General features: G+C 30.0%; 1 protein-coding gene across 3 annotated transcripts in view; it reads left to right on the forward strand.

Annotated features, from left to right (window-relative positions):
• LOC142332822 (inter-alpha-trypsin inhibitor heavy chain H4-like) overlaps positions 1 to 27216 on the forward strand; it is a 141084-nt gene that overhangs the window by 94538 nt on the left and 19330 nt on the right. For all 3 annotated transcript variants that reach the window (XM_075379437.1, XM_075379439.1, XM_075379438.1), the window contains exons 5-14: positions 157 to 295; positions 3000 to 3114; positions 6745 to 6917; positions 8939 to 9139; positions 10066 to 10285; positions 15033 to 15616; positions 17288 to 17437; positions 22050 to 22364; positions 26086 to 26173; positions 26682 to 26747. In XM_075379437.1, the coding sequence (XP_075235552.1) occupies positions 157 to 295; positions 3000 to 3114; positions 6745 to 6917; positions 8939 to 9139; positions 10066 to 10285; positions 15033 to 15616; positions 17288 to 17437; positions 22050 to 22364; positions 26086 to 26173; positions 26682 to 26747 (2051 nt within the window). The remainder of the gene's footprint in view (positions 1 to 156; positions 296 to 2999; positions 3115 to 6744; positions 6918 to 8938; positions 9140 to 10065; positions 10286 to 15032; positions 15617 to 17287; positions 17438 to 22049; positions 22365 to 26085; positions 26174 to 26681; positions 26748 to 27216) is intronic.

The following is a 27216-nucleotide window of genomic DNA, read 5'->3' on the forward strand; positions in this document are numbered from 1 at the left end:
ATTAAGCTGGATTAATTACAGTGTAAAGGGACTTCCCGCCCATCCCATAGTAACTGCAGGGTGTTAATTCCTTGATACTAATTTAGTGCATAGGAATTTTTCAAAATAGCTAAATTTTTACCAGCTTTATACTAATTAAAAATAGGTTTTTTTCAGTGCTCGTGATTCAAATCAGTTTACTGTATCTGTTAACGTGGAACCTAACAGTAAGGTTACATTTAACCTTACATATGAAGAATTACTGTCACGAATACTTGGAACCTACACCCATGCTATTAACCTCAATCCTGGCCAGGTGATTTTATATTTTGTGATTTTTTCATTATTTATCTACATTTCTTGTGAGTTTTCATGTCTGTGACCATGCATATATGCTTACATAAATGTTTATTTGCTGGATTTTATATTTATTTATTAAATTTTCAACAGGCATAATTACTCAATTTTAATAAATTTATTGCATGTAAATTTTTCCTTTATTAATTAATTTTTATGGTATTTATAATTATCTTGCCAAAAAAAAAATCATTTAATTTGATCCACGATATCACTAAGTAGTGTAACAGCAGAGCAAACCTGACAATTTAACTGCTAAGTTTTTAAGATTAGTTTATACATACTTGTAAATTATGTGTTACATTAATTAAGACTTTAATAGCCTGAATTTTCAGTAAACCTCAAACTGGTATAGATTTGAGGTTTGGAGAGTAAATAACAGTGTCCCAACAGTTTCCTCCTAACAACTTACTTTGGAGAATAAATAATAAATTGAAATGCAAAAATGATGGTGCACCTTGAGTTTTATGTCAAGATGCATGTATCTAGGCTGTTTCTGTTACCCAGCAACATGATAGGTGATTCTGTTAAATGGAATCTAAAATTATATTGCATTAAGGGTTAATATTGCATTAAGTTCATCAATTACATAAACATGTAAAGGTTAACACTGTTGTTTTAGTTCATCTTATTGAGTTGGGGAATACCGAAAATCTTCCAATGTAACGTCCCTGGTAGAAATAGTAAATTATCCATCTTTTTGTAGGTAAAAAAAAAAAAAAAAAAAAAAAAAAAAAAAAAAACATTAATAAAAACAACTGTACATAGTTTTGCAGTAAACATTAATTAAAAAAAAAAAATAATGTAAAATGTAATTTATAAATTTAACTAATTAAAAAAAAATAAATGGAATTATTAACATATAACATAAGTAACAATAAACAGTTTTACAATTCTTAAATTAATTCATTTTTGTAAAAAGAAATTTTTCTTTGCTTCTTACTATTTAATTTTATTTTTGAAATAAATAAGAACTAGAGAATAGCAGTCTAAATCTGATTTTCCTTCATGTGGTAGAACAGGATCTATAGGCAACAATTTTATGCTTATCTTATGGATCGCTCATAATAATAATATTCCTTTTTTTATGTTGGAGTGGCGCAGGTGGTTAGTACTAACTTCCTGTATATGAGGTCAATTGATTGAAGGCTGTCCAAACCACCCATTTACATTTTAATGGTAATGGATCCTCAACACTGACTTCAATTATGATTCCGTTATTGGGTTCTAAATACAGAAGCCCTTGTTTAATCTGAACTAATAAAAATCTGTGGCTAATCAGATTACAAAAAAATTCAGATTATTAAGTACAGAATAGGAATCGAAGCGAGTTTTGGAATTCGTAGTCGGTGCTGAAACTCTTTCTTTTAGTATACGAACAACGCTTTTATTACTGTATTGATATTTACATTCTAAAACTGGATTTTATTATTATTTCGTTAAAAAGATGGTGATTTTTGTTTGTTTCATTGAAGTTACACTTTTTTTTCTGCTTATTTTCATATTTGAGCAAATAAAAGTAGCTTATGCAGTGGAATATTAGTCTTGTATGCCTACTGAATACAAGTGTTAAAACATTTTACTTTTTTTCATGTTTTATGTTCTTTGTTCCTTCTTCAATTTCATCATCATTTCCAACATTTTCATCTAATCTTTGTCGTACTGCTTCAATATTGTCATCATCAAATTTTAGTTGGAAACATTCTTTCAGATCTATGTTAATCCAGTTCATAATATCTTCGTTTGTTATTTTCGGTTCAAGGTTAACAGTTCTATCACTTCTACCACGCTTTCTATTTCTTTACTTAGATTACTTACATTTTCATTATATTTAATCATAAACGGTAATGATTTTTTCCATGATGCTCGAATTAAAGTCTTATCAATGGAATTCCAAGCAACAAATCACAACATTTTTCAGATTAATTTTTGTAAGCACACTACTATTACATCATGTTGAGAAATGACTTTGAAACGAAGGTCTTTTCTGTATTTAATTTTAATTGAGTGGATCACATGTTGGTCAATCGGTTGTAAATAGTTGTGCAATTTCGTGGCAAGAACATAGTTGTTAGTTTTCCATCATCATCAGTCAACTGTTCTACATCCAGATGTCCTGGACAATTGTCAATTAACAACAGTCCTTTCTCTTCCAAATTTATTGATTTCAAGTAATTAATTTTTCACAGACGACACAAAAATGTTGTGAAACCATTTGTAAAATATATCAACATTCATCCAAACATTTACCTGATTGTTGTGCAGTAAATAAACATGAGTCATCAACAATAAAAAACCTAGTATAAAATCAATTTAGACAGGGACTTACGAACACATGGCAAACTTACGGCTTCTTGTAGATTTGGAAAATACCAAATGTAAAATTGATTTTATTTGCATTTTCTTGTTTTAAGTTCAGATTACTCGGTATTGCAAATTACCCTGGGTTCAAATTATTCAAGGGCTTCTGTAGCAACATCTTACGAATTAATGATCTGGATGTAACAAGTTACAGGTATAGGTCAATGAATGTGATTGCCTATGAGGTACAAATCTGAAAACTACACTAAATAAATGAATACTTCCAGAATGTTAAATAAATCAATTAATATTTATTATACTTATATTTTTATAAAATGAAATACTAATATATTTATTTTCAGTTAGTGCGGGATCTGGCAGTTGATGTATATATAATAGAATCTCAACCTATATCTAAGTTACATGTACCGGAGTTACATTCAGGGAATGAAGTTAATCCAGAAAAAGATGAAAATGGTATATAAAATTAATTATTTTTGTTCATTAGTATAATTATAGGTCATTCTTTGTGTGCTTAAGAAAATAAGGCGTAACTTTTACTCAATAGTTACTGCATTTCCTGATTACAGTTATGTAGGATTCTCCAGATAAAAAACAAAGTTTCTGAACAAGCCCATGCAGTGGGATATTTACTTGATATTTAATCAGAGATTAATGAAATAAAGATTAGAAAGGAAGATGGTGAAATTGATGGCAATTATATTAATAAATTCTCAGATGGTTCTTTGATTCTTTAGGAAAAGCTATTTTTGTTGCAACATTTAGTATACTGTTCAGTGCAAAATCATTGATATATATTGTTGTGCTGCTCCCTTTGTGGGAAAAAATATCCCAATCTCTCAAGAGATTCTGGGTAGGATTAGTCGATTGGTGGCTGCTGTGAGAGGTATCTTAAAACAGTCTTGTAGTATATACAATAAGCTTGCAATGGATAAAATCCCTGTCTACTAAAGCTTGGCCTTCTAACCTCTACTAAATATAACGTTATTACTTTTCACTCTAAATAAGAGTTACTCTGATTTTCTATTAAAAATAATATACCGTATTTATTCGAGTACCACTGCACTTTTTTTCTTGGAATTTGAGAGAAAAAATAAGGTTGCGGGGCTTACTTGAAACATAGCCTTTAGCCAGGATAATTTATGTAAAGTTAATGTTTTCTTAGAAGTACCTAAATTCAATTACATAAATATAATTACATTAAGCTTTCGTTTATCAATACTGGATGCCGCTTATACAGAATACATCCTTAATTATTAACATCATGTTCATATTATTGATAGGAATGAAGTTATGGTATTTTTATAAAACCGATTCATTCTGTATAGGCTACATCCGGTTCTAATGACACTATATTTACAGTATCAGTTACCCATCGTCGTCTTGTCTATTCGCCATAGTCATTGTACTGTTTGTATATGTGGACGGTTATGTGCATTTTATCGGTTTAGTTTACCTTGTAAAGTTTAATACGATGATTTATTTTAATTATGGCATTAAAATGAGTACAAATGACAGCATCTATGATCTTTTACAGTAAATGAAAAACTGCGTGTTACAGAAGAGGCTGAAAAAAATTGGAAATCGGGCGGCAGGAAGAAAATTTGACGTAGATGAAAGCTGCATTCCAGACTGGCGTAAGAAGAAACAACTTCTGGTGAAAGGCACTGGTAATAAAAGGGCTTTTCTTCATGGCTTAAAACCAAAATACATGGACATAGAAAAAAAATTGTATGACTTTGTTATGGAAAAAAGGAAATGCGGTTATGCTGTCACGACAGAAATGTGTCAATTATATGCTCATGAAATCGCTAAACCATTGAATAAAGTTGATTGATTTTAAAGCAAGCCGTAGATGGATAACACGATTTTTTGCACGAAATGATATGTCAATAAGATGAAAGATGACCATTTCTCAATGACTTACAGTCACTTATGAACAAATATTATTACATTTTCACAAATACATAATAAATCTTAGAAAAGACAAAGGCTATTTGCCTTCTCAAATAGGAAACACTGATCAAACCCCTGTATATTTTGAAATGCCATTTAACAAAACCGTAAACAAAAAAGGTGAAAAAAGTGTTACGATTCGCACTGGTGGTAATGAAAAACAAAGGTGTAGTGTTATGCTTTGCATTAGTTCTGATGGATCAAAATTACCTCCATACATTGTTTTTAAAAGAAAAGCTCTTCCTACCGTACAGGTAAATGGAGTTATCAGAGCACAGGAATCAGGTTGGTTGGACGAAACCTTAACTTTAAATTGGATCAGGTGTGTATGGCAAAAGCGATCAGGGGATTTACTTAATAAAAAAAAATACCGGTATGCTAGTAATGGATAGTTATCGGGGGCATACGACTTATAAAGTGAAAGACATTTTAAAAAAGGGTATGACAGACCAAGTAATAATTCCAGGCAGATTCACATCTCTGTTGCAACCACTAGATGTCTACATTAATAAACCGTTCTGCATTAATAAACCGTTGAAATCTACATTAAAACAACTTTACAATAAATGGATAGCTGATGAAAATTTCTTTCTCACCTACAGGAAGAATCAAACGCCCAGATTTTAACCAGATAATATGTCAAATCAGCTGATTTGGAAGTCGAGAGTTCCAGCGATCAAGTCCTAGTAAAATCAGTTATTTTTCTACGGATTTGAATACTAGATCATGGATACTGGTTTTCTTTGGTGGCTGGGTTTCAATTAACCACACATCTCAGGAATGGTCGAACTGAGACTGTACAAGACTACACTTCATTTACACTCATATATATCACCTCATTCATCCTTTAAAGTAATATCTGAACGGTAATTCCTGGAGGCTAAACAGGAAAAGAAAGAAGGCTAATATGGTGGATGCATTAAAACCTCCCAGTCAAGTCTTCTCAATTTCTAACAGGTCATTAAAAATTTATATGATCTGGCATTGTCAGCATGGTATACGACACCCTTTCTGTTGATCAGTACAGGTCTGAATCTTTTGCCTGGAGACAGCAGCTTGTGATGCACGATGCCCTTCCAATGATGTAGTGAAGCTTCTCTGCACCAAACTCTTTTTTGCACATTGTTGTTATAGATTATTTACTTTTCATCACTCGTGATTAACTGATACAGAAATAACTCTATTTCATTACGTTTCAGTGGGGGTTTGCAGAGAGAAATTCAATTGAGTAAATTTTTTCTGAATTAGATCATGTGGCACCCAAACATCGAGCTTCTCTTTGTAGCCACCTTTCTTCAAATGGTTTAACACTGTTTGGTGGTGGATATTTAGGTCATTGGTGATGTCATGACTACTTACATACCTCGACTTTTGCCAGAATATTATTCAGTTTTTTGTGATTGGTTGCTTACTGCGAGCAGCATCTTGGATATCGCGATTTCCAGGTTGAAAGTGACTGAATCATCTTTTGGTTGTTGCTTTTGATAATGTATCTTGCCCATAAACATCACAAATTTCTTCACAGGCCTGCAAAGTATTTGTGCCTTTATCAAAATAAAATTGTAAATTGTAGCGCAGTTTTTCAGATAGTTCATTCATCTTTATGGCGCAATACCTTATGTCTGAGTATAAGAATTCTAACACTTTTTTCATACCTGTTAGTTTCAACTGTCAGATAAATGACGTTCGGCCTGACCCACAGCAATTCATATACCCTGAAATTTGGGATGCAAAAGGCTCACTACTTTTTAGACTGTCTATTATTACCTCATTTCTATAGCAATAAAATATAAATTCTTGCTAGCTGAGTGGAGTGCAGATAAACTCTTTATTGCAGCCTCACTTAATTGATGATTAAATCTTAATCATCATTTAAGTCAGCCAAAGTATTACCACAGATTTATTCAAAAATTGATTTATTTTAATTATAAATAGCACATTCAGATTTATTTAACTTTGAAAAATGTTACTAAGGTCACGGTTTAAGATACTCTAGTCTAGAATTTTAAATAAAAAAAATTAATTTTGAAAAAATTAAGAAATTAAGGTTTGTTTTTAATGAATCCATTGAAACATGAATTTAGTTTTTTATGTATAGGCAATAAAACATAAATATGTTTTCATTTGCAGAAAATCTACTTGCAAAAGTTCAGTGGTTATCAAAAAACAAAGTCCACATTAGATATGCACCATCATTAGAACAACAGCAAGTTATGAGCAAAGAAAAAGATGAGGAATCACTTGGTGGTCAATTTAGAGTACAGTATGATGTAGAAAAGACTAACCCTGGTGGTGAGTTGTTGGTAAGTTTTATAATTGAAAAAGTTGTAAATTAGAATTAGAATATGAATAAAAATTTTGACTGCCAAAATAAAAAGTATATTCTACTAAAATGTTTATTCTGAATTATAAATTTCTAAAACGTACTTTTTCAAATAGAAATTAATTCTATAAAAGAACTTTTTAGTCATACAAAAGTGTGATTTCCAGATTTAATTTTTAGGGATCAATGAATAAAGAGCAATTTTTACAGAATTTTTATCTGATGTTGACTTTAGAATCAAAAACAAATGAAAATTCTTCAAGGTCCATTATTAATATTTATTGCATGTAAGGTTCTTTATTATTTGTTTTATGTTGCCGATCTCCCTGTTTGCTTAAGTAATTCTAAAATTATGTTTTGTTGATTATTCAATAATAAAGGGGTGATAATAAAAAATCATTACTGAAAGATTTTTTTCAACGAAGATTAATTATTTTAGTGAAAATATTATAATTAAATATTAACAAACCAAATTTTATGTAGTTTAAGTATAATAGTACAAATTCAATTTCCAATAGTACAATAACACGAAAACTGAACACGATATCAACAATCTAAAAACATGTGGTTACAGAGGAAGTTATATGGAACACAATGTTGCCATTTTCATATCACTAAATATTTCCATTGATTTGTAATTAAGAATGTTCAGTTATTTTCTGAACAGACCTCGTATATGCCGTCACCAAATGGCTTTAACAGCATGTGGCACCTTAAAAGGGCCATTTTTACGTTAGCTCTGAGAAGTGCTGTTGGGTCTAAAACCTGGTGAAGTCAACTCAGCTATAGTGTGGGAGTTGCGACTCATCCATTGAAATCAGACCGGGCTTCCCGTCAGCGGCAGTTGGGTCCCCACTACAGCATGGTAGTGGTGGCCCCCAATGCCATGCAGTGTCAGGTCAGTGTTGATTGTTTTTCGCCGGTGCAACCAAGGCAGTTCTCCCTGAGCAATCCCATGCTGGGCCAGCTCCTGCTGTTGAATCCGCTGATCAGAGCGATTGAAATCAAGCAAGCTGGAGTGGGAAGGTAGCATCCACCCAGCAGCTTCCTCAGTGGGCCAGCCAGGCCTGGTGTTCTGCTGGGGATGTTGGCATCCACCGGGAGGTCCCATGCTGAGGCGGCCAGGGAACTTCTGTCTTCTTCCATCTTCTTCTTCTTCTTGGTCTTCTCCAGGCAGTGGTCAATGAAGAATTGAAAATTCACTCTCGTTTATGCTCTTTTATTGGAGCCTGTAGTGGTGGGGCCGCAGCGCCGCTATGGTGGTAGATCTGCGTGGTCATCACGTGGTGGGAGTGATGCTTGTGCAAGCATGTACATATACTGTACTTCAGCTGAGATCTGGCTGCTAGTGTTGTGTCTGCCAAAATTACACTAGGCATATATGTGATAACAATACGCTCAGGAAAAAATAAAAATCAACATGAAAGAAGGCAGCAATATTATGTAAAACCATAAATGTTAATTTGTTTTAGTAGTACTGTTTCTGTGACCAGTAACTTTTGAGATCTTTGACCGAAATTCTAAATAACTATTTTTTAATTTTATTTGGAACTATTGAATAATTGACAAAATTTGTTGAAAAATCACAATGAAGAAATTCCAACTGTGGTGTAAAGTAAATTAAACAGCTCTGACCATGGAAATTTCGGCTCCAGGCAATCTCAGTTTACTTCTAAACTGCTCTGTTCTGTAGCAATGTGTAAGTAAAGTTTGACTTTTAGTATTAATATGTGCATTAATAATGATTTCAAATAAGTTTTTGTATTTTAAATTTTGCACTTATTCTTATTTCAATAAACTAAATGATATTTCCTATCTTGACCGCATCAAATCCTATTGATATTGGATGAATTTAATGTATTTTGCTTAAAACTTTTACCATCATTTTTCAGTTACAAAGGTAAGTATGTTTAATTCTCATCTAGAATAGAGAAATGATTTCAGTTAATTGTTCTGTTATTTCCTTTGTTTATAAGAATCCTTTATTATTTATTATTATAGGTAAATGAAGGATATTTTGTTCATTTTTTTGGACCCAGTGATCTTCCACCCTTGCGTAAATTAGCGATATTTGTATTAGATGTCAGTGGATCAATGGAAGGTCGGAAATTAGAACAATTGAAACAAGCCATGAGTACGATACTGGATGATTTACCACCAACTGATTTCTTTAATATCATTGAATTTTCATATTCGGTTACTGTAAGTATGTCAAAAATGTTATTTTAATTTTGGTTTTTGTATTTTTTAAGCAGTAGTATTTGTCACAGTAAAAGTGGATACAATTATACGAAGCATTAGTGATAAAAATGTTCCATTCTCTTAATACTTACTATGCTAGTGCCATAAATAATTGTGCTGCTAAGTAGTTTTATTAATTTTTGTCAAAACTGTAATTGTACAGCTTTGCCTTTACCATCTAATTTTGTGATTATTGCTGTAATGTTATACTCTGTTATTTTCAAGTAGTTGGATTATTTTTGTAATAACATAATGGAGGCCACTTTCAACTATTGCTGTAACTTACTCATTTTCCTAGTTGCGTCATTTTTTGAACACCTGTAGTACCAACTGGGTACTGAAAAAAGAAAGAATGGACAACCTGCTGACAAGGCAATTTCTCACCTTTTTTTATTGGTGTGGTTAGCACAATGAATTCCTTAACAAAGAATTAGGTAAAGAGAATCGCAATGGTAGAATCATCTTCATTAAAAGTAGCTGCTATACAGTCTTTATGAGTAATTATAATATTTAAAAGAATTTAAAAATCTTACTGGAATGTACCCAACAAATGATTGTGATAAACAGTTTGATATGTTATTCATGAATTGATGGTTTGGCATTTCATCACCATGAATATATGTACATGTAGAATTTCCAGTTATTAATCTATTTGATAGTCTTAATTACAGCCAGTACAGTTGCGTATACACTGTTAATATAATTAATAAAATGTTATCCTTTATTCACAGCATCCAGCATTTATATTCTTTTGCATTAAAAAATAAATCGATTGATTATTGTGAACAGAAAGATTTTTTAACAGATTAATTTACTTTTCTTTTTTTTTTTTAATAGGTCTGGGCAGAAAGGTTTATTAACAAATTAATTTACTTCTTTTTTTATAGGTCTGGAATTTAGATACACTTTCCGCTAGTGCTGTTTTCCAACCAGAATCTCCTGCAGATGGTTTATGGTGGTTTACTAAATCTGAAGGAATATCTTCAACAACTACACCATCAACTACTACTCCATTACCAGAAGATTTTAATGTACCAGCTTATCCTGCTACATCTGAATATAAATTAAAAGCAAAAGATGTTATCAATAAAATGAGAGCAGGTGGAGGTATGTAAATTTTTATGCATTTTCTCTTTCATTAATTTCTTTAAATTTGTTGACTGTGATGGTTTCCAAAAGTTCTTTACTTGAATCCTGGTAGAGTTAGTTTTTCCGTATGTTCAGATATTAACTTATTTCAAGAATTTATCATCAAAACATTTGTCAATAATTGAAACCAACATCTTTTCTTTTAGATAAGTAATGCTGTTGTTTCCATTTGTTTGGATAATTGTGTTAGTTTTGGGCTAAAGACTTTCGTCGTGTAGACACATAAAAAAAAGAAAAACCTGTGTTTTATGTTGCACAAAATGCTGTCAAAATAAAAATATTTCATAATTTTTTTGAATTGCTAGAATAATTAGTGTGTTATACTTTGTGCCATTACCGGAATGAAGTGTGATAAATACCTAATAGCCAGTAGAGTACATAAATGTACGTGAAAATGTCAAATGGTCACATCTTTTACATAATAGACTTAGATTTTATATCATAATTGTGATGTATAATTTAAACCAATGTCTATAAAAATCGGCATCACAGATTGTTAGGAAATTATAGACCGATAGCTATACTATCAGTGTTAGAAAAATTATGCGAGAAATACATAGTGAATCGTCTTAATAAATATTTGAATGATAATAATCTTTTAAGTGATTGTCACTTTAGTTTTAAAAAAAGTAAAGGAGATGGTAACTGGCTTGTAAATTTTTGTAAATGCTTGGATGATGAAATCTTGATTTAGCCACTTTTGTTGATTTCAGCAAGGCATTTGACACTCAAAATCACTCTTTCTTAATACAATGTTTGAAAGAGATTGGAATGGAAGGACCCCTATTTAGAAATCTTTGAAAATTATTTAAAAAGCAGAGGATTAATTAATTATTTTAAAAGCAGAAGACTGTATTAAAGATTGGTCCTATTTTGAGTAATCTTATTGAAATTAATGTCGGGGTACTTCAAGGAAGTCATTTAGGGCCGATATGTTCTTGAACAGTTGTGGTTCATTTCAGAACCAGTCACAAGCTTACTAATAAGCTTATGATTGTAATTGTGCTACAAATAATAATGAATGCAGTTGTAAAATTTTGCAGAATGTAGAGGAATTTAAATATTTAGGAATAACTTTAGATAATAAATTAAAATGAAAAGTCATAAAACAAATCTATTAAAAAACTTAATCAAGTTACTAGTAAATTTTACTACCTCACTGTTTCACTGGTATATTACCTTAAAAAATAATTCTTCTGTTATATAAATCAATGTTTGAATCATTAATTAGGTAATGAGTTGAGAAGTATGGGGTTCAACAGCAAATTATTTAATTGAAAAAATTAAGCTCAAAATAAGAATAATTAAAATGATTCTGAGTAAAAGACCATTTAGTGATAAGAAGGAAAAACTATTTTAATGCTTTATCAATGCTATCACTTGTAGGTTTTTATCAGTTACTATTGATATGTATGGAAAAATGAATTTAAATCTAAAAAAAAAAAATTATTCATCAAACCAGGTATAAAGAAAAATGTATTTATTGTTTCCAAATACAATCATTTATATGGTAGAAAGTCATTGTTCCCAGTTTATATAATATGTTACCAAAAAAAATAAAAGATGTGACTAATTATAATTTGTTTAAGAAAGAAGTATTTCGATGGCTAGCTTGTGACGCTGTAAATATCTAGAATATCAGTTAATTTTAAAGCAACAAATAGTTAACTCCTTTATTAATATTTTGTTAAGATTGAATTATACATTTTTTACTACGACCACTTTATGATGCCACTAAATATTTTTCATAATTAATAGTATTTTTATGATAAACTTATTAATACACTGTTTTTAATAATACAAAATTTTGTTTTTTTTCTTTTATAATAAATTTAGTAGTAGATATTATTTGTTTTTTAATTAATTTTGTTATTTGATGTAATTATTAATGTATTTTGTTTTGTATTTGTATTTTTATTGTTAAATGTATTTGTATTGGTTTGAATGGGCACTTACCGATACAGCTTAGATCCTTGGTGAGACTCAAATGTGTAAAATGAGGAATAAAGTCTCTCTGTCTCTGTTTCTGTTTCCAATAAACTTCTCATCTAAGAGTATGGATTTTTGTCCAAAGTAATGTTTGTAATTATCCCTTATCAATTATTTCATGAAACCTCTTACTGTATGTAAGTGGAGTTGTGTAAGACTTGGGTTGCTAATGATTTTCTATTATACTATATAGGCTTCTTTTTTGTTCATTATTTATTCTAAAAATTGCAGGTAATTATTAATATGTTTTATTAAAATGTTCTGTATTTAAGAGGACACTAAGTACAGAATACTTGACTGGATTCAATTTAAGTGTTGACATCTGATTTCATTAGCAATCATTTTCTATACAAGAAGACCACATTCACAATCTGGTTTGATATAGTCAAGAAAATAACAGCTTAGCTGAATTACTTAACTTTAAAATAATACAGAAGTACTTCAGCTACAGTGTTATTTACTTGACTATAACAAACCAGATTGTGAATGTGGTTTTCCTGTATAGAAAATGATTGCTAGTGAAATCAGATGTCAACAAAAGATTATTGCACTTAAATTGAATCCAGTAAAGTATTCTGTACTTAGTGTCCTCTTACAAAGTCAATAAATAACATGATTGACAATGCTTAAATGTTATAGTACAAGAGTATCAAAACGGAAAACAAATAAATGGATGATATTGAAGGAAAAAATACAATCAAAAATTGAAAACTGTGATTATTTGTGGGTATTTTTATTAATTAATATAAAAATCTGCACAAGTGTTTACTGAAGAAAAATGTTATTTTAATATTTTCAGTATTCTGTAGTAATTTACTTTAAATAGAAAAATATTTAATTCTCAGTACGATCTGAGTGTCACAAGATTCTTTGTTATGTAATGTATTTGGTTTCATACAGTTAGTGTTTGTAATTATTAATTCTAAAAAATGACTAATTTAATAAACAATTAACTCTATTGGGGTTTTATTTAATGAATATAGCTATGTAAAGATGTACAATTGATGCAATTGAATATAATATGCATTTCAAATTAATCAGCTGAAGGATGGCTTAACCCTTTGAGGACTAACTTAAAAAATAATCGCATGCTTGTATTGTTGTTTATAAAAAACTTGTACAGTGCCTTATGGTGACTATTTATAAGCTTTTGCTAAAAAATTTATAAAATTTTTGTTACCAATATTTTTTAGCTGTCTTTTTTTAATTTTAGGAAAACCAATGCACTAGAAATCAATAAAAACCAATCAACTATAAATGTTTTTTTTTTTGTTATATCTTATTAGAAAAGTTTTCTGAAGATTAAAGAACGTAAAAACAAAAATAAAAAAAACCAAAAAAATGAGTTTGAAATCACTTAACTCAAAATTAAGAAGCATTCTATTGTGGAAATCATGATTTTTAGAACTGTTGTCCAGTTTTGTGTTAAACCTGAAAATTTCATGATTTTTGACAAGAAATTGATAAAATTTAGTCAAATTTATAAAATTATGTTTTTTTGTAACTGTCAGTACATAAATCATTATCAGGTTGAACATTCCTAAGTTCCCAATCAATTTCAGTGTTTGAAATACACCGCACATTTTGTGTATTATAGCAACTTGCTAATAAATATTGCCAGAAAAGAAAAACAAAATACTTATATGAAATAAGTATAATATTACGATTCAAACATCACAATCAATTAACAACAATAATAAATGCACAATGTTCTCAGCACATCTATGTACAATGCAACACACCAATAAATACAGTATTTTAAAAAATCTGAATAAATTTTTTTTTTGTCTTCAGTCATTTGACTGGTTTGATGCAGCTCTCAAAGATTCCCCACCTAGTGCTAGTCGTTTCATTTCAGTATACCCTCTACATCTTACATCCCTAACAATTTGTTTTACATATTCCAAACGTGGCCTGCCTACACAATTTTTTCCTTCTACCTGTCCTTCCAATATTAAAGCAACTATTCCAGGATGCCTTAGTATGTGACCTATAAGTCTGTCTCTTCTTTTAACTATATTTTTCTGAATAAATAAAATAATATATTTCCTTTTCACTCCGAACATACTATGATTTCACAACCAACTCAAAACAATTACAAACGAATGACATTTATGTATTACGCAACAGACACGATCTGTAATCAGTCATTAAGTTCAAAATAGTAATTATTTTTGTTTATCATCCAAATATTAATTGCAGTGTCGCTTGTGCTTAATTGCAACTTTAAGCAATAACAAGAGTAACTTCTATCAAGCAGAGTCCCATGTCTGCCATGACAACCAAACATGTGATCAGTACAAATACCATTTTGACACTGATGAAATTTTGCCAAATCATTATTTTCGCATGAAATGAGATTGACGGTTTTAAGGTGTTTTAAAATTTACTTCAAGACAATTGTTTTCTAAGTATTTTTAATTTTTTTTTAGATATGTTCTTTTAGGATTTAAAAAATATATAATTTGTTAAACTTTCCCGTAAACATTGATCTACTTAAAATATTTTGTACTGTAATCAATATCACCTTGAATGTTAATGTCATTTACACTTTCCTAGTTAGCTACTGCTTTTAACTTGATGTTTGTGGGAAGCAAATAAGGAGAATGTAAAACAAGATCATATTAAGTCACCAATCTTATATTTTTATATAATCTAAAATAAGGAGAAGCAACTGAAAAGTTACTTATATATTTTTTGTTAATTTTTTTTTTAGGTACAAATATTCATGGTGCTTTAAAAACAGCACTTCTTGTATCAAAAGTTGGTTTTAAAAATTTAGCCGCAAATAATTCTAAACCAGATGATAATACCGGGAAAGATAATGTACAAACAACTATTGTTCCATCAACGATCGATAATAGTACACCAGCTACAGTGACAACGATTTCAGATACAATTGAAACAGATGGTGTAGAATCGGCTACCTCAGGTCCTATTACGACTACCACAATTTCAATGACAACAGTAAAAAATACTGAAGACGATAAACAAATAAAAATGGCACCAGAACCAATTATTATATTTTTAACTGATGGTGATGCGACTGTCGGTTATACAAAACCGAGTAAAATATTATCGATGGTTAAAGAGATAAATTTACCAAAATGTGCAATATTTAGTTTGGCATTTGGTGAAGGTGCTGATTTTTCATTTTTAAGAAGATTATCTCTTGCTAATTCTGGTTTTGCACGTAATATCTATGAAGCAGCTGATGCAGCATTACAATTAAACAGTTTTTATAAACAAGTTGCATCGCCTCTTCTATCAAATATAACATTCAGTTATGTTCCTGGACAGGTAAGCTTACTTTACAAGTTTATAAATTTATAAAATTAACTTTTTTTAATTTGATATAATCTATATAATAATAAAATATATATATATTTATTTATATATATATATATATATATAAGAAAGAAAAGGCTATAGTTATTTACCAATAAATAATCTGGATAGTCTTGAATTTGTACTGTATTTTGTACTTTAATAGTTTACTGTATAAACTTCCAAACTGAAAAAATTTCCAGATGAGTCCCTCCATCAGTTAACAATAAATATTTATTGGATCTAGAAGCCATTATCCTCATTACGGGTTACCAGGATTATACAACCGCCATGAAACTAAAAAGGCATCAATGGTAAAGAAAAATATTGATGACTAGCTCCCAGGCACAGCTTAGCTCGCACTATATGGTTACTTGCGTTTCCTGTGGTGGTCAATCTTTTTATTTTATATTTATTATAAAATAAATCGAAGGCAGGTGCAGTCAGTCACACATACAGTAACGGTGGCATATTGCATTTCTCGTTGCTCAGTTGTTTCAGTCGAACAGGATTGGGCTGTGTGTATTCGTTCGCTTTCCAATCTTGACTGTCTTTCATCTTCAGTCTCTGCCGCACGAACAGTTTTCATCATACGTGCTTTTTTTTGTATTTCTCCCAATTAAAGAATGTCTTTTAGGCATCGTATGATGTTTTGAAAAAAGATCACAGAATTCAAAACATTGCAGTTAAATACTTTACACACTTTAAATTAGTAACACACACATGTTAGACAAAAGCAGCTATTTATTTAAACAGCTGTTTTTAAACTGCTGTAAAAAATTGTAAATGAATTAATCGTAAAAATTTCATATGCATGTGTGCTAAATCAATTGAAACTTAGGAATAACTGTACATTAAAACCTCAGCCCTTTTCAGAATTAATCAATTCAATGTTGAAAAAAAAATTGTTAGCCAAAAATTAAATTTTTCTTGAAACTCATAGTCATTTTAAAAATTAAATAAGCTTTAAGGAAGAAATAAAGTGTTTTAAATTTTGTTATGTCGGAGGTCCAAAAAAATTAGCCAATGTGCACTACAGGGCTTCAAAGTATAGGTGTGCAAAATTTTAGACAAATCTGTCCGGTAGATCTCGAGTTAAGTTGGAACAGATAGACAAACAAACATTTTTATATATATATAAGACAAAAATTTTTATATATATATAAAAATATATTTTTATATATATAGATGAGAAAGGATGATTGATCTACCAAAAGAAGAAACCAGCATAAAACAAAACTTAACCCAGCTAGTCCAAAACTCCTTTAAGGTAGCACGTGCCCATTCTGCCTACAATCCCTAAGATCAGAGTATTTTTACTTGGGATACAAGCATTACTATTTAATGACATTTCAATAATTTGCTTTAATGTACGCTGTAAAAAAAATTGCATAGAGATCTATTCATAACATTAAAACTACAAATGAAGGGTTTTAAGAACAACTTTACTCTGAAATATGTGAAAATATCCAACAACAGTAAACTTTTCAGCCAGACTCCCATGGAAGTGTTTCATTTTTTCAGACTCTAGGATGGTCTTAGCAGAATTGATTTAAGTGTGTATAAATTTTATGTAATGAACCACACTAAAGTAAATTTTTTAAATTATTGATTTTTATACTTTTAATTTTTGTATAATTTCAGGTAGTAAACAATTCAGTTACATTAAAAAATTTCCATACTCTGTTTCTTGGATCTGAGCTTGTTGTTGCTGGAAAGTTGAATAAGCCACAAAAAATTGAAGCACGTGTTTGTGGATTAACTGCTAATGGTACAGCTGAATATGATGTTCAGGTATATTTTATTACTATATTTATAATCTTTGTATGTTGTTGCGATAAAATTTAATCTCTGCAGCTTAATATAATTGATCATCTCAAATTTTTTTATTTTCCTGGAATTTTGGTTCAAAAACACAAAAATCTTGATTACATGATTTGGTATTGGTGTATATTTCCATTTTATGTGTGAAATGATTCTTTTTTTTTTGCTGAGTTTACCTTTTGTAGATTTCAACTGAACATTCTCTATTTTTCTCATTAATCTTTTTATTTTTCTGATAGCTTTTTCTCTTTTTATGTCTGTAAGCATTTTAATCCTTGTTCCACTTACTCTCCTTTGGTGAAAACAATCTATATGTAGGGTATAACCTGAAGATGTTTTCTTTTTCCTTATCTTTTTTAACATATTCCTGTTTCTCTCTCTTATTTTTTGTAATCCTTCCTTATCAATCATTTTGTTCACCATTTCACTTTCTCCATAACTATTTTTCAAAACTATCTAGATACATTCTCTTAATTTATTTTAATCTGCCCATAAAACATTTGGAAAATCTCATTCTCAGTTTATTTGTGACTGTCAGTTATCCATTCACCTTTCAAAAGCTATTTGTTTTTTTAGATATTCTGTTTCCTTACTTTCTTCGTACAACTTTTTCCCAAAGCTGTAAACATACACTATCATTTTTTAATATATTCTTTGTTATAAACTGCCAACACTTCTCTGAGTTTAAGAATACGGAATGGTCATCTGTATTTTCTCCTTTATTCTACCACATGGGCAGGGAATGAACCAAATAGATATATCTATTTAAATCTTTATACTAGTTATGAAATTATTAAAATAGGTGCAGTTTACCTTCTATAGATCTAAAACTTCTTACCCACCAGGCTGGTCTAGTGGGTGAACGTGTCTTCCCAAATCAGATGATTTGGAAGTCAAGAGTTCCGGCATTCAAGTCCCAGTAAAGGCAGTTTCTTTTATATGGATTTGAATACTAGATTGTGGATACCGGTAATTTTTTGTGGTCGGGTTTCAATTAACCACACATCTCAGAAATGGTCGGAATGAGACTGTACAAAACTATACTTCATTTACACTCATACATATCATCCTCATTCATCCTTTGAAGTAATACCTGTACAGTAATTCCTGGAGGATAAACAGGAAAATGAAAGAAAAGGTCTAAAACATCTGTGTGGGTTCCACCATGTTCAAGGCACAACTGCTTGCGCCTCCATGTCCAGTTATTCATCTGCAACAGCATATCAGAGATAATCATTTCAAATGCTGACCGAACAGCGTCTTGGAGCTGTTTGTTGATGTATCTGTATTTTCTAATCTGTTTCGCAAAACCCTAGAGTGCATTGTCAGGTATGGTGAGATCAGAACTTCTTTCTGGCCAAGGCAAGAGCCGGTAATTCTTCTGACCCACATGCAGTCCAGAGATTCAGAAAAATATCAGTGAGGTGTCTGTGGACACATTCAAAGCAAAATGCACTGATGTGCACCATCTTGCTGCAATGTAATGTTGTCAGAGATTGGTTTTGCCGTTTATCCCAACCCAAATCGTGACATGAGGCGGATGGTGTTCAATTTCCTTTCCAGCTTACACCAATGTCTTTCAGAATCATCAATACTCTTTCTAGTCCACACAGTCAAATGTTTTCTCTGTTAATAAAGCAAAGATACATATTCTTATTCACTTCTATCATTTTTTTACAACTGCTCAAAAAAGAGTGTAATTTATTGAGAGTGTATGTATGTTCCATCATAATAGCTCAACAGTTGAACCGATTTAGATGTATGATCCCGTGTTGGAATCCTTATATTACTGGTAGTATCATAGGCTATAAAATATGTGTGTGTGTGTAAATAAATTTTAAAAAATAGAAAAAAAATACTATACAAAATTGTCACCCCCCCCCACATACTATTTAGTTATCCTATATTAAAGAACAATGTTGTTTTTTTTTTTTGCAGTATTGTTATTTAATTTTTAATATTTATCTTTTGTTCTGTCTGCATCTTCTAACAGCTAATTACAACTTGTATTCCCTTTTCTTTCTAAAGCCAAACCATCTACTCTTTTATTTTTTATTCTATTTTATGTAACAATAGCCTTGAAATATAACATATAAAATTAATTGTTCTTTAATTGCTGCAAACCTTTTTTTTCTTTAGTGGGAGACTAGAATGGGCTGAGGTACATTTACCTCAGCCCAGAAAAAGCAATGAACACAATGAAAAGCAATTGATGTGTATAATCAAGAGCAGTGTACACTGAAATAGTCAAATTTCATATAGTAGCTTTTTTATTATAGTAATGTATTCAGATAATTTTGTTTATTATTATTATTATTATTGAAAATTAAGGTAATATCAGATTAAAAGTTATTTCAAAGGTGATTAAAGTATCAATTCAAATATTGCGTTCTTTTAGTTACGTTAAACAGACTGAGTTATAATTGCATTTAAAAATAATAATTTATGGTTGTATTATTTCTATATTAGTTTATTTGTATCCTAATTTATTTACGCATTGATATCTTATTCTTCCACTCAAAAGAATGGTGTGTGGGTTTGTTTGTTGTATATCCTTACATTTTTATTTTAGTTGCTACTGGTGTGGAGCAGACCAATGCTGGTGTGCTGGGCGGCTGCGTGCAGCACACGAATAATTCATTAGTTTAAACAATTTATACTTTTTGATACAGATGATCTATCTAATATTATATTTGTATTTTGGGGATAAAAAAGGAAAACATTTGTGTTAAAGCTGTTTTAAAAATTACAACTCGAGAAACAGCTAAAAATGTTCAGGATTTTGAAGTTTTTTGTTGTAAAAGTTTTTGTAGTTGTTAGTACGCCAAATTCATGAACGTTATTTAGTTACAATTGGCAAAATATTTTTAACAATCATGTGTAATGAAACATAGACCATATAACATTTTCATGGTAGGCCCATATTTCTTTTTTATTGAACATGAAAATATTTTTATTATTTAATTACCACTTTATCAGAGTGTTTAATTATTTTTTTTTTATAAGAGTGATTAATTATTAGTTGTAATAGGGAGTAAGAGATAATTTTTTTTAAATTTATTTCACGTACCAATATATGAAGGTTTGATAATTTATTACTTAAATAAAGAATGGAAAGTATTAAAAAAGGAAACATTTTTGTAATACTTACTGATTAATTGAGTGTAAAATAAATTTACATAGGTGATTATAAAAAAAATTCTATTATCATTAATTTATGATAAAATAATGTAAAAAATAAAACAGTTATGTGATTTTGATGATATATATATATATATTATATGACTACATTGAAAACGGTTTACTTGTCAATAATGAAATTACTTTACATTTCTATTCATATTTTACATTTTCATCTTCTAATTACATTAATATTTGTCTAATCAGCTGTAATACTTATTACACGATTTTACTGATTAAATGATTATACTTTTTATCAAATTCATTTTCCTATAATTTTGTTAATATTCATTGAAATCCTACTGCAACAATCACATCTAATTATTAAATGAACTTTTTTGATTGTTTATATATATATATATATATATATAAATATATTTTAATATAAAGAAATTTTACATAATGAGGTGTGTAACATATGTTTAATTTATGATAAATATGATTGTTCTGATATTTAATAAAAAACTGACAATACAGTTGTAGAACTTTTCTGTCACACGGCCAAAGCCGTGTTCCAGGAAAGTCCTACAACTGTGGGTTGTTTCTGATGCATGGCTTACACTCATAACTTAATTAAAAATATTTATCATTTTATTTAAATATAATATTTTTCTGTTTATTTAATTCAATAATTCTGACTAAAGTGTGTGCCCATACTGTATTTAATTCGTGCTGGTGTGGCGGTACTAACGGTGATGGTTGGCTCTGACTAAACTAATATAATTTCACAACTTGTATAGAACAAGTTGCTAGTACGGTTGGTAGACTGATGTAGTCACAAGGCTTAACGCAACAGGTACCGAGTTAACTGGACGATCGAGTTCGAGACCCAGCAAGACCGAGTTACTTTTTTACATTTTAAATATTATTAATTTATTTAATTCTACCCTCACCTGTGATATCACAACATAGCAGACGACTACAACAGCTTGGTCAATATTGGTCCCGTAGTTCTGAAGACATAAGATGATTTAGAGACTAGCACCGAAGACACACATGTACATATGTACATTAATATCTGGAAAATTTCCATCTGCTTTTTGGGTTCTTTAGGTGTCAAAACATCAAGATACAATGTAAACTGCCTATGCCCAAATTGGACTGATTACAATACTTTCCCTTCTAGAGCTATAGCATTATCTAGACGGGAACGTAAAAGTGTCACTTGTTCACTTTTAATATTTGCTTAACTAATATCAGATCTTTTTTTTAGAGATCATTAGGGATTTTTCAGGATTAAAACTGGAGGAGAGATATAAAGATTAACCTGTAACCTAAATTTATTAAATCGCTTCTGGTAAAGTTTCTTGTACGTTGAGGTAATTCATTTTATAAACAAGTTGATTAAAGGGTTAATTATGTATAAATCATTAACATTTTTATTCATTAATCACTGTTTCAGCTAGTTAATCCTGATTTAGATAATGGTGATGCTGATGAAGATTTTAAAGAAAATGGTTCTATTGAAAGTAATGAAGATACTTTTGAAGACTGTTCTGAATGTTCGGGTCAAAGAGACGGAATAAAGTCGCAAAAGAAAAAGAAGAAACCTCCAAAAGTTCCTACATTAGAAAGACTATGGGCCTATCTTACTATTAAACAATTATTAGATAGAAAACATGTATTAGATAATGATTCTGGATATTTATCTGAACCGACGTTACCAGAAAAAGAAATCATTGATGTTAAAAAGAAAGCTCTTAGATTAGCACTTAAAGTGAGTATGTAGCCGAAAAAATATTAATATTTACTTTAATTTCAATCTTTATTAATTAAACATCCTTTAAAATAAAATAAAATAAATAAAACCCCAAGTTAAACTATTAATTAAATCTTTTTAAAGTAATTATTTTTTTATATATAATTTTTTTTATTAGAAGTCATTAAAAAAGTTTGTATTTCAGAAACTACTAGAGATTATCATCAATTAAGTATTTTTTTCAAAAAATCTCCAACTCGAAATGTTTTTTTACATATTAACATCAAATTAAACCTACAGTACATCCTAAACGTGTTGAATTCACAAGTAAAATGCTTAATAACATTGACGATGATGAAACATTTTTAAAACGTCCTGTGAAACAACAGATGAAGCAACTTTACTTGTGAGTGTTTGTGTAAACTGACATAATTGTAGGATATGGAGATCTCAGCAACCCAATGAAATTATTGAGTGTGTCATAGATTCTCCAAAAATAAATGTGTGGTGCAGTGTGATGTCCGATCGTTTGATTGGCCCATTCTTTTTCAATGAGCTTACTATCACAGGGAATGTTTATTTAAACATGCTACAACTGTACGTTTTCCCACAAGTCGATCAGATTGAACAAGAAAATAATGTTTCAACAAAATGGTGCGCCCCCACACTTTAGCCTAGGCGTTCAACGCATTCCTAATGAAAGATTCCCTAATCATTGAATCGGTAGGGCCAGTCCTGTGCTTTGACCTCTGAGAAGACCAGATTTGACACCCTAGATTGTTTTCTATGGGGATATGTTAAAAACATTGTCTACAATGAAAAAATTAGGGATGTATAACATTTAAGACAATGAATCATTGCTGCTATTGCTATAGTCCGCTGTGAGATGATCCAGCAGATCTGAACAGAAGTCGATTATCGACTGGATGTTTGCAGAGCGACCAACAGAGTTCATATTGAAACACTAAGGTATGTAAAAAAACTTTTTGAGTTGGTGAATTTTTAAAAAATATACTCATCGCATTATCTCTAGTAGTTTCTGAGATAAGATTATTTTAAATTGCTGCAACCTTTTTCGATGGCCATGTATTATATGATATATAAACTACCAAAACTCAGTAATTATATAAATTAAACTTTCCTTATTTATTTCAAATAACTAGATTTTGCGATACCCCGCATCTTCAGTTGTATTAAATTCTATATCTATTGTATTAAAACGTATTCTTTTAATTGTTTTTCATTTTATTTGAAATTATGTTTTATATTTTGAAGTTTTGAATAATAATGAGCGTTTGTGTAAATTTTGCTGTCTGGTACTGGAATAATTTAATTTTTAAAACGCAGTATTTTCCTTTATTCTAATTTCATTATTGCCGACTGTTAAATTGTATTTTTATTATGTTTTTAATTAAATCTTCATTTTTATTTATGCAAATAAAATTTTATATAAATGAAAAATAGAATAAAATGATAAACCACCAGATCACATTCAAAGATGATGATTTAATTAAAAACTAAAAAAAAATGCAATCTAACAGTAGGCAGTAATGTTTAACTTATCTATCTATATATGTTATATTAAGATCTAACTTATATAATTACTTTGTTTTGCGGGTTTATATTTCATACAACACTAAATTTTAGTAACACAGTGATGAATAGGTTAATGAATTATTTGGATGTTCAAAAAGTTTTTTTTTTATAAAACTTTATGTTAAATTACCCTAAAAAAGAGAAAAAAATTAAATTTGAAGTCTTATTAATTTTAATAAGAAGGGTTGTTGGTTGCAGATGATAGTTTTATTTGGAAGAAAAAACAATTCAAAAGTAATTGAAAGAATAGAATTTACAGATTAAGAATTACTATTTTTACCTTGGTGTTTGGTTTAATTTTAATTTTTTCATCTTGATAGTTTTTGGTTAAAATCATAATTGTAGATTACTTTTGGGAACTAGGTGATCAGTCAGTTGTACTGATTCGAGCATACTGGTTTATATAGATCAACTGGTCTTAGATTTGATATCTCACAAAGGTGTGGTTTAATATAAATTTCTTTTGATGTTTGTTTTACATTATGTAATATATTTACTTTTTGTATATGTACATTATTTATACCAGATGAAAGATAAGTTTTATTCAAAAATGTTTTTTAAAATGAAAATATTCAGTCAAAAGCAAAATAAAGCTTCTTTACAAGGTCTGTTCAGAAAATTACCGAACATTTTTAATTAAACTTCAGTGGAGATATATAGTGACATCCAGTTGGCAGCATTGTTTTCCACATACCTCCTCTGTAACCGCATGTTCTTGGATTGTTGATATCTCATTTAGTTTTTGTGGTATTGTTATTTGAATGCAACGGGTTTAAGGGTTAGTAGTGATTCTTGTATGTGCGATTTTCAAGAGCAACAATAAAAGATAAAATTTTGCATGAAACCGGGGAAAACTTTCACAGAAACGTTTCAACTTCTGCGACAATCTTATGGAGATGATACTTTGAGTCATATGCAATGTTATGAATGGTTTTTATGATTTAAAAGTGGTCGTCAGTCAATCGAATATAACCCTCAACCAGGAAGGCCTTGTCTTCAACCGATGACACTCACATTCAGAAAATCAATGATCTGGTATGTGCAAATCACCGATTGAATGTCAGAGAAGTTGCAGAAGAGGTTAGCATCTCATTCAGATCATGCTGTGGCATTTTGACTGAAAAATCGAACATGTATGGAGTCGCAGGAACGTTTATTCCTCGTTCAATAACCAAATAGCAGAAAGATCATCAAGTGGATGTTTGTCGGCAACTTCTTGAACAAGCCGATGATGATGAAACATTCATGCAAAGGATCTAAACTGGAGACAAAAGCCGGGTTTATGGCTATGACATCGAGACGAAAATACAGTCATCACAATGGATTGGCGAAGGATCTCCATGCCTCAAGAAAGTACATCAGTCTCGATCTTATGTCAAAGTGATGTTCTCTGTTTTTTCAATTTTAATGGAATTGTACATTTTGAATTCTTGCCTCAAGGTGAAACAGTGAACCATGCATACTATCAAGATGTTTTACAATGGTAACGTGAAGAAAATCAATAAAAAGAGACCAGAATTGTAGCTAGACAACTCATGGTTACTTCACCTCAACAATGCGTCCGCACACTCAGTTTTGTGCCAAAAATCAGATGACTGCCTTCTCTCAACCCCCGTACTTGCTAGATCTGGCTACTTTGCAATTTTTTCTTATTTCTGAAATTAAAATCAGTGACAAAAAGGATGGTGTTTTGAGACTACTGATGTCATTAATGCAAATTTATCACATACCTTAAAGGCCATTTGAAATGAGCTATTCAGTATTGCACACAAAGTGGAAACAACACTGGGATAAGTGCATGATAGGGGAGGAGAGTACTTTGAAGGGTACAAGAACCAATAATTATGTAAAATTAATAATAAAAATTAAAAAAATAAAGTTCAGTTTTCTGAACAGTTTTTGTATTCGTTAATCTTCATCATTAATGTCTGGTGTGTTAGCTTTTTTTTAATAAACTTAAAGGTTGTGCTTGTCTAAACTGATGATGATAAAAGCTGTCTGAATAAATAATGATTTCTTACCACAATAAGGCTATTTTATTTTAATTAACAGCTTATAATATTGTTCATTAGTAAATGAGTTTATCATATTTTTTATTATTGCGCTGTATAACTAATTCATTTTTTTGTTTCTGTTTTTACAGTATTCATTTGTCACTGCTCTCACATCGCTTGTTGTAGTTAAACCTAATTCGACTACTGAATCGCTTGATACTGAGAAATTAAAATCACGTAAGTTATTATAGTCATATCTGTATGTGTAAATTTTTAATTATTTTAAAGCATAATTATTTGTATTTACATCTTTTCAATGGACCAGAGAAATCTATATTTATGTATCAGGATTAAAATTTTGTCAAAACCTTTTTGGTGACATTTATGACCCAGATTCTATCGAGACAGAAATGCAGCTATAATGCTTAATCTAGAAGTTTTGATTTAGACACATATGTATAATTTCAAAATTTTTGTTTTAAAAAAATTGTGTCAATGCTAGCCAATATGTTGTTATTATTACCTTCTGTTCTTTTTTTTTTTTATAATTTAACTTCAGATATTTCAACCAAAAAAATGTAATATTTGAAACTGAGGGAAAAATCTTCAGAACCCCCAAAAAGTAGACTACGTGCTCACTTGTGTACACTAAAGATAAATACACTAAGTTCTTATTGGTAACTTTTTGTAATATTCTTCTCTTTTTAGGTTTGAGTTAATGTATTAATACTTCTTTTTTTTTCAGAACAACATAAATTTTTTTCACATGCTTTTGCAGCGAGACCAGTTCCTTTAGGATTAGATTCTAGCAGTAAGTTTGTATTTTTTAACAAATTTTTACATAATTTAATGAATTTTAGTTTTTTATCTTATGCCATATTCATTTAAGTTGATTATTTATTTTAATTAAATTATCTTTACTTCTGAACTATATTATTTGTGTGTAGAAATAATACTTAGGGCTGTAGATCTCCCTTAGTTGAATGCTTATAAAAGTAAAATCATCAAGAAAAAGCTATACTTAAAAAAAGTGCTTATAAAAGAACTTTAAAGTTCTAAATACAATTTAACTAGTCTAATTTTGAAATTTTCACACCTTAAAGTTTATTTTTGAAGTTATACAGGGTGATTTTTTAGTCCTGTTACCCAATTCTTAATGTCTGGTAATTTTTTTCTAAGAAAGGGAAATTTTGTTTTGTGACACGAAGTTGGTAGCGCTACTCAACCAGTATAGATACGACAGTGTGAGTTGATTCTCCTTGAGCTGTGTAAACTTTTGT

This window comes from Lycorma delicatula, chromosome 12, assembly GCF_047948215.1.
Source record: "Lycorma delicatula isolate Av1 chromosome 12, ASM4794821v1, whole genome shotgun sequence".
Classification (NCBI taxonomy): Eukaryota; Metazoa; Arthropoda; class Insecta; order Hemiptera; family Fulgoridae; genus Lycorma; species Lycorma delicatula.